The sequence below is a fragment of the Copidosoma floridanum genome, unplaced genomic scaffold (assembly GCF_036245765.1).
Source record: "Copidosoma floridanum isolate Cflo_tuat_1 unplaced genomic scaffold, Cflo_Japanese_pri ptg000006l, whole genome shotgun sequence".
Taxonomy (NCBI): domain Eukaryota; kingdom Metazoa; phylum Arthropoda; class Insecta; order Hymenoptera; family Encyrtidae; genus Copidosoma; species Copidosoma floridanum.
The window spans coordinates 10804005-10818403 of NW_028321883.1; the positions used below are offsets into that span (position 1 = coordinate 10804005).

A 14399-nucleotide genomic window follows, 5' to 3' on the forward strand; every position below is an offset into this window, starting at 1 on the left:
TTTTTGATTTCATGTCATTTTATTTTTATATTTCATTTCATTAATTTTTTTTCTTTAATTTTTTTTCTCACTTATTTTTTTACAATTGTATAGTCAATCAATACAATTTTTATTTTATTTTTTTATTATTACTTAATGACATTTTACCATTATTTGTTTATCAAATTCAAAATAAGTGCCCTTAAAAACCATTAAAATGATATGTAACTCGAAATATACATGTATATAATCATCTTACATAATTTATTTACTATTAATTTAATAATTTACTATATTTATATAATTATATGACATTGTAACATTATTTGTTTAATGAATTCGAAACAAGCACCCTTAAAAACCATTGATACGTTCTTCAACTATATTGTATATGTTTATTTTAATAATTTGTTTAGTTATTAAATAATTTATTAATGAGAGTCATTATTAGCATTATTTTAATGCCAAAAAAACATCAGATTTCAAAAAAAGCGGTTGGTATTTTATGCTTCAAATGCATAAAATACTAATATTTAATGCGTAATAACGCGCCTTATTCGATTTAATCTACATTATCATATTTATACTAATTGAGTTTTTTGTTGTTTTTTTTTAATTTATTATTTAGAAAAAAAGTTTTCTTTTAGAATCAAGAGACTTCTAGTAAGCGACTTCCGTTTTATGGAAATCTGTCGTTTTTAAAAGCACGCGACATAAAGAACTTCGTTTTAAAAAATAATTAAACAAATAATTTATCATTAGTTAAATGTATTATCAGTGAATGCATATAAAAATGAAAAATAAGTTACGAACCACAGGATAAGTACAAGAAACCGATTTCATATAGTTGGCAGCGCTCGTAGCAGAGAGCGTAAGGTACACGACTCGTATTCAGGTGGTCGAGGGTTCAAATCTTTTTATTAGAAAGTGTTTTTTTTTTTAGAATTGCAGAAGAAAAAAATTCAAAGTTACATAAAAATTATTGTAGGAAAACAAAATTCGTTTAAAAATTAATTGCTTGGGAGTGTGAAGGGAACGGTGGGCCGTGGTGTGGGGGAGAGTAGGGCAACATGGTTGGAAGATACAGGGCGTGGTTGGGTGAGGGAAAGTGTGTAGGGGACTGACAGTGACGGCAACGGGGTAAGGGGGGAAACTTAGGAGGAAGAGACTTCTGGTAAGCCACTTCCGTTTCATACAATCTGTCGTTTTTAAAATTCCAGCCCACCCAGTACGCGACATAAAGAACTTCGATCTAAAAACTTGTGAACATCTTACGCATGCATTAAAATTATTATAACTACCTGCTACAGTGAGAGTGGCATTGCGACTCGTCGCGCTTCCAGCCTTGTTCTTGGCAACACACCAGTAGACACCACCATCCTGTTCTTTCTTACCGTGAATAACCCGTAGGAAAAAAAGGGAGCCCGTAGGTAAGAGAACACGGTGTGAGTCAGCTTGTGACTTCTGCACGAGCTCGCCATCCTTGTACCACTGGATCTCCGGCCTGGGCTCACCTTCTGCCTTACAATTCAACGTGACTGGCTCGTGCTTCGCTACAGTTATATCCGATGGGTGCTCCGTGATCCGCGGTGCTCGATTTTGTCCTGAAAGCATTAAACGGCAACAGTTAGTTTTTCGCTAGTTAAGTTTTAAATAGATAGGTACATAAATAATGTTAATACCTGAAAGTTTTTTATGTCAAAATACTTTTAAATAGATAAGTACATAAAAAATTTAAATGTCTAAAAGATTTTTATGTAAAAATACATTGTTGTAACATCCATAAACTAGTTTTAAGCTAGTTATAAAAAATAAATACCAACCCTTAATAGGTATGTGGGGACTAGATGGGGGCTAGATGATACTTTGCTAACTGTCCGCTAGGCATGTCACCTCTCCCTTGTGCTTATCCACAAGTGGCAGGATTATCTATCAGTTAGTATGTAAGGAAGTTCCAGTTTAGTGTGAGCACCCCAAGTAGGTATCTAAGGAAGGAGCTGTTGGATATACCTTACTGACGAGTCCACCAACAGCTCCGGGACGAAACACGTTAGACCTGAGTGGCGGTCCAATATTTTACCCCACAATGGTGATCCCGACGTAAACATTAACGTCTCTTCCAAATATCATCATGTGATACTACGGCCTTTTAGAATGAGTCTGGTTACTCTCAAAATTCCCTGTGCCTTGATATAGTGCTTTGTATCCCCATGATTATTCGCGACTCTTATTATCGGTCCTTAATATACGGTTTCCGAGTTCCTACTTTGCCATCACTCTACTTTCTATCTCATCTGTATAGTCACTTTCCGACTCTTCGCAGTTGTCGTTACTGCGGGAAAAGTATGTGGGGGACTCTGGTATTACTAGATGATACTTCGCTATTTGTCTACTAGGCGTGTCACCTCTCTCTTGTTCTTATCTGCAAGTGGGAGGATTATCCAACAGCTCTGGGACGAAACACATTGAACCTGAGTGGCGGTCCTTAATTTTACCCCGCAGGTGGACAAATTCAAAAAATCAGAAGTTGACCTCGGGACCCCCGGCAGAAGTGAAACTTTCGACGCAAATGTTATTAAACTCGGTATAACAGAAACTGAGAAAATTAGAGAATACCTAATTTTAATAGGTTCTTAAGAATCAGATATTAAAATTGTAAAAATTTTATTATTATTACGTATTTGAACACGCACGTGGATAGAATACATGTACTCAAATGTACTACTTATGTTACACGTGATTTGCGCATTCTACGTACTTCCATGTTTGCTATGATATACGTATTGATAAATGTAAGAATTGTTAGTTATGTTATGCAGAACGAAACAAAAATTTTTACCTTACTTCCTCGAAAAAAGGTACTTTTGTCCAATTACGCAGGGCGAAAATTCGTTTTATTCAAAATTATCTAATTAAGTGAGTCTGGTTATTTATGCCCGGTCAAAGTACCGGCACTGTTCTCTAATGGACAAGCGGCTTAAATCAAACTCCATCCCGAACCTTTAAGATTGATGAGTGCTACCAACCAAACGTGGTTCTAAATGCTAACGTCTCCGACGAATCATCGGAAGACATATTGCCAGAGCACAATCTGCTCTAGCAACTCTTCCAACTGACCTAGTGCTACCAGAGCAGATTTTGCTACATCAAGGCAGGGAAACAACCCTGAAGAGTTCGGTCAGTAACAACAGCCTCCTCCTAAGTGGTTTGTCCTAACGGTATACCCTCAGAGAAGGTATTCTCCAGGCCCACTTACACGACTATCGATGAGCGGTTGGTTATCCGGGAAACGACCCGAAGACGAGATATTCTTTGGTCAGCGGCGTACCTCCCCCTAGCACGGTCTCCGTACTCAGAAACTCCGAGAGTAAGAGTCAAGCCACCCGTATCCAGCTCTCCATTAGCAAGAATGATTATAAGAAATAGCTGGAAGTTTTACCATTGACCCTTTTCAGGTCCATTCTAAGTATTTATGTTCCCAACTTAATCATTAATCTCATCGGTTTTTTTAAGAGCCACCTAAGGTTAAACTACCTTGTCAACAAATACATTTTTACTACCATTTGCGACAACGATTCATTGACTAAAAAACTATATGAAGCTGGCCACTATTAAACCAAGTCAGTCATTCACTGGCAGATGTAACGAGTGAAGTTGTTCGTCACAAGGCTGGGAACCCCAGTGACCAACGACCCTCTATTACCCTCGACTCTGAGCATTCAACCAGGAATCACCCATCTTCTCCAAGGTCTGCACTGGGCGAACCTAACAGCTATGAAGGAAAAAAAAATTTGAGCTAACGGGATTCTCTAACGGGCAAGCATTACGAACCAATCTCTACTAATTTCTCCACCTTAGATCACCAAAACAACTGAGTCTGCAAAAAACGAAGGTGCTTTAGACACCAACGTCTTCGACGTTATAGCAGGAGACGTTAGAAAAGAGCTCTACAACTAGCTCCAAAGCTTTGGACTTTGTAATTTTTCTCCCGATCAGTCTGGGTCTTCAACAGCAGGCCAGAGAAGATAACCCTGAGATATCCCGGCAGTCACAATTGGTGTAAACTTTAGTCAAGAAAGAGTTCACTTAAGAATCTCACCGGTATTTTTTTAGGGCAATCGGACGTTGAACTACCTTTCCAACCAATATATTGGAACTTAACATAGTTGACAAAAACAGCCCTTAAGGCTCACAAAAGTCTTAACCACGCCAAAAGTCGCAAGAGGGCGAATTGGAAGGAAAACTTCAAATACATCTAACATGTACATTTTTAGGCGTGAAGAAACTGACGCAGAACATTAATCGAGATTGAAACAGCATTATCAAAATCGAGAAATAAAGAATTTTTTAAGTGAGAGATCTGCTTTTTATTATAACCCTTACAGCAATCTCTAACATCGTTTAGATTTTGAAATAGGTAAAATATGTATTTATATTTTTGTGGCGACAAATAATGTCGAGATGAAGCTCCAAGACTCTTCGGCTTTGGTAATTAAGTTGTAAGATAGGAAAAAAAAATTTTTAACGATATATTTTTTGTGAGTTTTAAATCTTTTTAGCTCGTAAAAATATCCTTTTTCGTAGATTATACGGAAGAAACTGCTAATTAAGGGCTCTTAAGGGACCATTAATTATTTTATGACGTAAGGAACGCACGGTACTTTTTAGCATAATTATATTTTTTCACTTCTTACAGCTTTATTATATGACAATATACACTGTATGGATTCCAAACAGAAATTTTTTTAACAAGAAGTTTTTTGTTCTAAGAAGTGTCAGCTGGTATCAGAAATAGATGTTAAATTTTTCACTAATAACGTTTCTTATTACATGTCAACATACTACAGTGTTCAGTCTCAGGTGAAGCCGAGATGGGGGGAGGGAGGCTAGTATTTGATAATACAAAGTGCCTAAGCCTTCAACGCGTTTTTTAAATTATTTACTTCAATATTTATACCAATTTTCGTCGCACATGTAACGACACATTTTGTACGTAACTCGTGCGGACATTTTTGTGTCATGTGATTGACTCGCATTCGATGTCAGTGCCAGTAACTCGTACCGTGTAATCAAATTCATGTCACACAATAATGTGATCGACTGACACTCATTCCTGTCAAGTTTGACCACTAATACGCGCCAATCACAACTTTCTGTTTTTTTTTAAATTATAGTACAAAAAGAAAATTGTACGTATGAGTATCGTATATTATACTTTAAGTTTCACATGCTGTAATTAAACCTTACTGTGTACCCTATGAATAAAAACAACATACGCCACTCGAGCAAAAGCCTTTACACCCTTGTGCGAACTTTGCAGTGGCGTAATGTACTAATTTTAATAAAAAAACTGTTAAGCTTACTTTTATGGTAGTTATCGTTATCACTATGTCTGATTACTCACAGTGGTCAAAAAACTCCATGTTGAAATGAAATTAAGGCGTAAAAGAAAAAAGGCTGAAGAGTTTTGGGGTTGTTTGACATTTCGTACAAAAACTGCGATCTGTTCTTCAAATTTTTCTATTTTTACCGACAAGTCGAAATTTACGCACATACGTGTAGTGCGATTTAACAGCTATCGAAATTATTTGTTTTTCATTTACTACGCTTACTACGCAAACATTCCACTCTTGAATGTGTATTCAAGACAAAGTTTAATTAAATCAAAATGATTTGAGCATGAAAGATAAATATTTTTCTAGATATGGTTTATCAGCCAGCAATAATTAAGAAAGAAATAGAGCATGAGATTGAGCTCCAAAGATCGATCAACGCTCCCAAAAAATCGCAGAATGAAGGAAAAATAGATCTACATGAACGAGCCTGAGAATGACTTATTCATAAAGCCCATCTTCATCTTACTGACTGCACGCATCTTAATAACTTATAACGAAATCCACGACAGCAACAGCAGTAGCGTCAGCTAGTGGCAAATGTAGGCCATTGAGTGCGTATACGAGGCTAACAATCGATCATTGATTATAGTTTACGAGGTGTGATCAAAAAGTAAGGTGACTTTTCATTTTTATAAAAAAATTTTTACTTATTCATCTAAAACGATGTTATCCCCTTCAAAATAATCTCCCTCAGATACAATGCACTTGTGCCAACGCTTTTTCCAGTCGTCAAAACACTTCTGAAATGCTATTTTGGGTATTGCTATGAGCTCCTTCAGCGATGTAGCCTTAATCTCCTCAATCATGGCAAATCTTCGTCTTTTCATGGGCTTTTCCAATTTTGGGAAGAGGAAAAAGTCGCTGGGGGCAAAATCTGGTGAATATGGTGGCTGAGGCATGATGGAAGTACTGTTTTTGGCCAAAAGACTACTAACTAATAACGACTTGTGCGCAGGTGCATTATCATGGTGTTCGTGGATACACGTCTTATACCCAAAAATCCGTCAAAATTGATTGGCATGAGCCAAACGATTTGTCAAGATCATCAGCTATTTCTCTAATCATAATTCAACGATTTTTTAGTACCATTTCTTTCACTTTCTGAACATTTTCGTCGGTGTTTGACGTCCTGGGTCACCCAGAGCGAGGTTCATCATTAACATTTTCTCGGCCCTCTTGGAATAACTTATACCACTTTTAAACATTTTTTTAGAACGAAGTACTTTATGTTGCGTACTCGGGGGGCTGGAATTTTAAAACCGACAGATTTTATAAAACGGAAGTGGCCTACCGGAAGTCACTTCCTCTCAAGTTCCCCCCCTCACCTCGTCCCCCTCACCAACAGTTCATTATACACTTCCCCTCACCCGCAATTCATATTTAAACGAATTTTAATTTTATTTTCCCACAACAGTTTTTATTTGACTTTGAACGTTTTTCTTTTACAATTCTTAAAAAAAAAAAAAAAAAAAAAAAAAATTAAATTAGCATAAATATGGTTACGTAGATTAAATATAATAAGGCGCGTTTTTACTCATTAAATATTTGTATTTTATGCATTTGATGCATAAAATACCGACCGATTTTTATTAAACCTTAGGTTTTTTTGGCATGACAGTAATGCTAATAATTACTGTTATAGATAAATTATTTTATAAATAAATAAATTATTAAAATAAATATGTTCGATAAAGTTGCACAACGTATCAATGGTTTTTAAGATTTTGAATTCGACTAACTAATTATGTTACAATGTCACATAATTATATAAATATAGTAATTTATTACATCAATAATAAATAAATTATGTAAGATTATTAGATATGTATATTTCGCGTTACATATCATTTTAATGGTTGTTAAGGGCGCTTATTTGGCATTTGATAAAAAAAAAAAAAAATGAAATAAAAGAAATACAAAAGAATGAAAAAAAAGTAATAAAATAAAATATGAGAAAAAAAAAAATGAAATATGAAAAAAAAAAGAAATGAAATATGAAAAAAAAAGAAATAAAGTAGGAAAAAAAAGAAATGAAAAAAAGGAAATTGAATGAAATAAAATTAAACAAGAAATGAAAACAAAAAATTAAATAAATGAATAAAATATAAAGGGAATTAAAATAACAAACCAGGTGGGAGAAATGGGTCATGGGACCCACGGTAAGAACGAAGTTCTTGAAATATGACATGGGTATAAAAACACAATTTCTCAGGTAACAAAGAGGTCGCCAGACCCATAGAAATAACGATGCTCTATGAAAATAAGTACTGAAAAAAAGTAAGAAAAAAAAAAATAGTTCAGTACTCACGATGGTTGAACTTCGTGAGAACGGCGTGCATAAATATAGTACTCACGAAGTTCAACCATCGTGAGTACTGAACAATTTTTTTTTTTTTTTTTTTTTTAATCGTTTTTCAAGTTTTTGTTTAGTGAACCACATGAATGCAGTACTAACGTTTATAGAGCTTCATTTTTCCTACGGGTCTGGCGACCCCCTTGTTACCTGAGAAATTGTGTTTTTATACTCATATCATGTTTAAAGAACTTCGTTCTTACCGTGGATCCCATGACCCATTTCTCCCCCCTGGTTTGTTGTTTTAATTTCCTCCATATTTTATTCATTTATTTAATTTTTTGTTATCATTTCTTGTTTAATTTCATTTTTTGCTCATAGTTGACTCACCGTAGGCCACTGTCAACACTTCAAGAGTTTTTGAGCACTCAATACCGTTTTTTACACAAAAATTAATACAAACTCTTTGCTCCATTATTTTTAACAAAAAGAAATCGCCGAGCACGCAAACACGAGTCTAACCTTTAAGTCTCTCACATAAAAACAACACATGCTATATAGTCAAAACTATGAACATATGATCGTGACGAGTGTACCAACATAATAATAAAAAAATTTTTAACTTAGAGTGTAAAGAGCGCGCGCAATTCAAAAAAACACCTTACTTTTTGATCACACCTCGTATACTTAAATCTTATGGAAAAGGGAAAAAGACAAGAAATTGTGCTATGAGCCTTCGGCGCTTGGGTACGCGATTCGTTGCTCCTATAAGGCCAGAAATTAAGAATTAGCGAGCTGGTATTTAGCACTTGTTGTTTTTAATAATATATTTTCTCCTTTTCTCCCAGCAACACAATGACGATGCAATGTACATTACTATGTGCCTGCAAATCCATGGGTCAACTCGATATATTTACGATATTTACGCTGTCAACGTTTTTCCTGGCATCAGGAAGAATGCGCGTAAGTTCTTGATATACATAAACAAGCAGCCCCCCGTCTCGGCTTCGCCCGAGACTTACTAAATGGAACACCGTAGTGTGTTGACATGTAATGTGAAACGTTTTTAGTTAGAAATTTTAAATTTATTCCTGACACTTCTCAAAACAAAAATCTTCTTACTAAAAACTTATTTGTTCCCAATCCATACAGTTTATTTGGTCAAATAATAAGCTGTCAAAATTAAAAAAAATATAATTATGCTGAAAAGTATCGTGCATTCCTTATGTCATAAAATAATCGTTGGACATAAGGAGCGGTTGATTATCAGTTTTTCCCGTGTAATTTTTGACAAGAGCTATTTTTTAAAGATGTTAAAATTTTAAACTCTCAAAAATATATGTTAAAAAAAATTTTTTTTCTCTTATCTCACAACTTTATTACCAGAGCAACAAAGCCTGGAGCTTAATCTCTACATTTATTATTGCCACAAAAATACAAATATATTTTCTTCTTATGTAAAAACCTGAATTTAGATCTTTAAAGATTTAAGAGATAACTGGGAGGGTAAAATGAAAAGCTAATCTCCAACGTAATGGATTCTTTATGTGTCGATTTTAACGCTGCTGTTCCAATCTCGATAAATTTTCTGCGTCAGTTTCTTGACACCTAAAATTGTATTCATTAGATACATTTGAAGTTTTCTTTCCAATTCACCCTCTTGTGACTTTTGTGACCCCTAAAGGCTATTTTCTGTCAATTTTGTTAAGTTCTAATATATTTGTTGGTAAGGTAGTTCAACGTCCGATTGCCCTAAAAAAGACCGGTGAGTTTTTTAAGTATACTCTTTCTTGACTAAAGTTTACAGCAAATGTGACTACCTGGATACCTCAGCGTGATCTTCTCTAGCCTGCTGTTGAAGACCCAGACTGATCGGGAGAAAAACTACAAAGTTCAAAGCTTTGGAGCTAGTTGTAGAGCTCTTTTCCAACGTCTCATGCTATAACGTCAAAGACGTTGGTGTCTAAAGCACCTTCGTTTTTTGCAGACTCAGTTGTTTTGGGGATCTAAGGTGGAGAAATTAGTAGAGATTGGTTCGTTATGCTTGCTCGTTGGAGACTCTCGTTGGCTCAAGTTTTTTTTTTCCTTCAAAGCTGTTAGGTACGCCCAGCGCAGACCATGGAGAGGATCGGTGATTCCTGGTTACATGCTTAGAGTCGAGGGGGTAATATAGGATCGTCGGTCACCGGGGTTTCAAGCCTTGTGACGAACAACTCTGCTCGTAACGTCTGCCATTGAATGACTGACTTGGTTTAATAGTGGCCGGCTTTACGTAGTCTTTTAGTCGACAAATAATGTTTCCGGAAATGCTAGTAAGAATGTATTTGTTGGCATGGTAGTTTAAACTTAGGGCGCCCTTAAAACAACCGATGAGATTGAAGGTTAAGTAATGAACGTAAATACTTATATTGGCCCTGAAAAAGGCCAGTGATGAAATTTCTAGTTTTTCCTTATTATTATGCTTCTGTGGGTAGCTTGACTCTTACCCTCGGAGTCTCTGTGTACGGAGACCGTAAATGAGGGAGATATGCGCCTCTGATCAAAATATATCTCGTCATCAGGTCGTTGCCCGGATAACCACCGTTCGTCGTTAGTCGGGAAAGTGGGCCTGGAGAATACCTTCTTTGTAGGTATGCCGTTGGAACGACCACTAAGAAGTTGGCAGTTGTAGCTGCCCATACTCTTTAGGGCTGTCTTCCCTGGCTTATATTTGTAGTAAAAATTGTCTGACGGCACCAGGCCAGATTGTGGTACGGCCACATAACTCTGAAGTGTCGGAGCAGGATTTGATCTGTTTTGACACGTCACCTGGTATTCCGCCGGACACGTTATCGGTTAGAATAAATTTTTCATCAGTGGCACTCATCAATCCTGAAGGTTCCAGGTGAAAGTGAAGACCTAGATCACTTCCCCTTCGGAGAAAAGCGTCATCGGTAACCGGGATACCAAGCTGCACGTCTCCAGCTACAATGTCGATGAACTGCCAGTCGACGATTAAAGAAAAGACTTCGACGCTCCAGCGTATTATAACCACACTTATTTAATTATGTTTCAGGTAGCCTCGATTTTATGTCGACGCCACCTAGCGGATTTTACTGAACTAAAGTGAAAAGCTGGCGTATTTTTGCAAAACTATGAGCTTATTTATTGCTACTGTTATTAAATTTTTCAAGATAAAAATCATACTAAAACCATCTAGGAAGTGTTAAGAATCGGTAAGCAAAATTTCAGCAAAATCGGTTCTGTAGTTTTCGTGGTTAGCGATTACAACGGTTTAAGCGACTTTGCTTTATATATTAGTAAGATAATGGCACAAATACATGTGTGTACAAAGGTATAGCTCAATCAAAAACTTGAGTCACAGCAGCCAGGAGGAGGGAAACATATGAGTATCGAAACAGAGATTCAGAAGTACGCATAACTGCAGAACGAGGATCAGATAAAAAAGGGAAAGAGCATGCTAATACTGTGGAGGGAGTTGATAAGAAAAAAGGAGGTGAAGAGGAGAGATAGATGCAAAGTAGGCGTTCGGGGATGAGTGTTTTACTCAGACGCGAGCATGAATTATTTATCATCTATGATAGGATTCTGATACGGTGATGCTCACGAAATTGATGCATCAACCTCTGATGATATGTATGTTCAAGTACACTCGCATCAGCTCAAAATTTGGGCCACTAACACGAGTATGCAGGCACATGATGAACCTATGCATACACATTTTTTCTGAAAGAATGCGTGATCGCTTTTCCAGGCGATGACGATGCTCCGTTGGCTTGCTACTCTATTTCTTCTTTTTTTCTTATTTCCTGATTTCCCTTTCTCTAGCATCTTTGCTGAGCTCTCTACCTCGGAAGGAAAAATCGAGAGACTAGAAAGTGGAGGAGACACAGTGGGATAAGGACAGCGTTACGAAGCCATTATAGAATTTGTCGGCACCAAGGTAAACGTTCAAGGGCTTAGATTTTACCCTTGGTGGTGTACACACAGCTCGTCTGCAGGTCTCTGGTATCAACTCTTTGAACTTTTGTTTTTAAATTTTTTTTCACATCTTTTCGCAAAGGATAAGCTTTCATTTCCCCCCCCCTTTCCCCGATTTTTTACTTCCTCCGCCTGACAAGTGCAATTATAGGTGGGCTTCTTTTCGGATTTGTCAACGTGAAACCTTCTTTTCGTCTCGATCGTCAATAAACAGTCGGAGGCATTTTTTTACCATGTTGGTATACCCATACCCAGACTATCGAGAAACCCACAAGTACGTGTATATGCGCGTGTATTTGGGCGCATCGACCACGCACTGAGCAACCGGTAATCAGAGTGTCAAGGGCCAAGTGACGCATGAGCTATATCTTCTTCGATCCCGTAGGCAAACACTGCCTCACTGTGTTCTCAAACGCCGGTCGACAAGTGAAGAGAACGAAAACAGTGCCATCCGCTCCAAGAGTCCATTATGTTTTCGGCAGAGTAGAAGCAGTCCCCTGCCCGTGCGTAATTCACGATAAAGTATTTCTCCTATTCACTCGAACGTAATGAAAGGTTCGAGGAGCGCAGAAGCCATCCGTCCTAAGCAAACAGTCTGCCTCCCCCCCCTCTCCTAATACTACAAGTCAAACGCGCCTTGGACGACAACGCTGGGGCAAAGGTAAGGAGCATTAGTAGCGGCCAGAGCGGAAGAGTGACTAAAAAACTCTCTCTCACTTTATGGGGGTATTCACCATCACTGTATAGATGTATCTATCACCTACGCCCTGACCAAACTTCCCTCCTTACTTCCTCGAGTAATTTTCGTACATCAAGTGATCCTGTGTTCCTTGTAGGAAAGTCGCTAATTGGCTGATCAATCACCACGCCTCGGGAGTGAAACAGGCTTATTGGCACGAAAACTATTTAAAAGGACTGACCGTAGAAGCTCTTCTGACGGTGATCTTGATTTTTGTGGTGACCACGCGTTTTTCCCTTACTCTTGTATTTTTTCACTCACTGTAACAACGAGCCCTGGAAATTAACTGTCGAAAGTTTAGAAGTGCTCGATTAACGTACTAGGTGCTGTGAGTAAGCTATACCACCTTTTCCGGAGAGGCTAGGAATAATGAGCACACATAACTCATCTACACTAGTAAATAGGTATAGGTAAAGGTGTGTAAGATAATAATGGTTCGTAATAATAATAGACATTTTTATCGGTGGCAACAATCCCCGAGGAAAAATCCAAAGGGCTGATTGCGATCTAATCGTTATGCCCTATATTGAGGGAGATTTTTCATTTCATCGTCAACAGCAATTTGGATATCGTAAAAAGTATAATAGATATTGAATAGGGAAAACTTACACAACATTGGTGCACAGGATGAGATATCCCAGTTTATGCTCTTGGGTGCAAGGCATTGATATTGCCTCTGAAACCAGCATCAGATAAGATACGACCATTTATCCAATGGTCGTATAGAAGACACACAATCATGGGTTCATACTATAGGTATAACACAGTATGCAGGCAATGTTTTTCTTATCAAGCCAAAGAGCTCGAAGACAAGGGCCGTCAGACGTATCTTTCGAATCTTCCGAGAAAAGAGAGAAAAAACAATACTCACGCCTCGAAAAAATAACGTAGGTGCAATAGTCTCAGTTGGGATATCACATCGATGAGCTTGCACCTATCCAAGTATGCTAGGGCAGCTCACTTGGAGCTTAGTCTCGTATATATATGCGAGCTATAGCTAGCAGAGGACCCCGTTGCCAGCTTCGAGTAATATCAGCCGGGGCTATCGACAGAGATGAGAGTGAAGATAGGGAAAGGCAAACTTTACTATAATACCCTAGCCATAGCACGGATAGGTACTCGTACGTATAGAATTCCAAGGCAAGTGCGAGTCTTTTCATCTGGAGTAGTGTGGAACTGAAGGGTTGAAATTCGAGGCTATACCATTGTGTCAAATTAGAGAAGCGTAAGGGATGAAGTGGGGCCTGCGTCCTGACGCTTCTTTACTCCATTCAAAGCTTCAATTGCTCAGTTCTCTGGAGTAAAAGCGAGACAGGGTTTGACAGCGTGGCCTGGGAGATAAGCCACCGTTACTGGTCAAGCCATCCTGAAAGGGTTCTACGTCTTCTTATGACGCTGATATAAGCGGTTTACCGCAAAATTTTCCATTCCTTCTTCTCTCTTCTCCGATATCCCCGTTAAGCAATGGAATTTCTTTAATAGCCTGCCTTTCTTTGCAAAATTCAGTGAACAGCGAGAGTTTCCGTTTTGTAGGTATATGCCCTCTATAATGAACTATCCCTCGTGTTGGTGTTTCGGGCATCAATTATTGAATTTACATTTCTTGGACTGTTTTGTCACAACATCTGTCAAATGAACTGAGAGTTGTCAGTGATCGGTGATGACCTGCAGCAGTAAGAAATAAATTTTATCCTTACAGATTACAAATCGCAATACCATGTCATGGTTTCTTGTATACAACACCTAAGCTCGAGTCAGTAAGATTTGTATACGAAGTTCAATTCCATTTGGGGATACAGAGCTCAAACCAATTGACGCGGCAAAAAAAAGAAAAGTAAGGGGAAGAAGTGGGGACCATATGGAAAAAAAATAAAGAGTAGGTGGGAAGAGGAAAGAATAAAAGGGGAAGACAAACTCCCAATCTAAAGGTTTCCTAAAAGTCCTCTGAAATTTTCCGCATCACATCCCACAGGAGACCACCTCGGATTTTATTCTCGAGTTTTTCTCATTC

The 14399-nt window shown here is 37.7% G+C and overlaps 1 protein-coding gene across 1 annotated transcript in view; it reads right to left on the reverse strand.

The window, feature by feature from the left end:
* LOC106644351 (roundabout homolog 2) overlaps nucleotides 1-14399 on the reverse strand; it is a 535313-nt gene that overhangs the window by 163219 nt on the left and 357695 nt on the right. The window contains exon 2 of the mRNA XM_089598313.1: nucleotides 1281-1583. Within this exon, the coding sequence (XP_089454439.1) occupies nucleotides 1281-1583 (303 nt within the window). The remainder of the gene's footprint in view (nucleotides 1-1280; nucleotides 1584-14399) is intronic.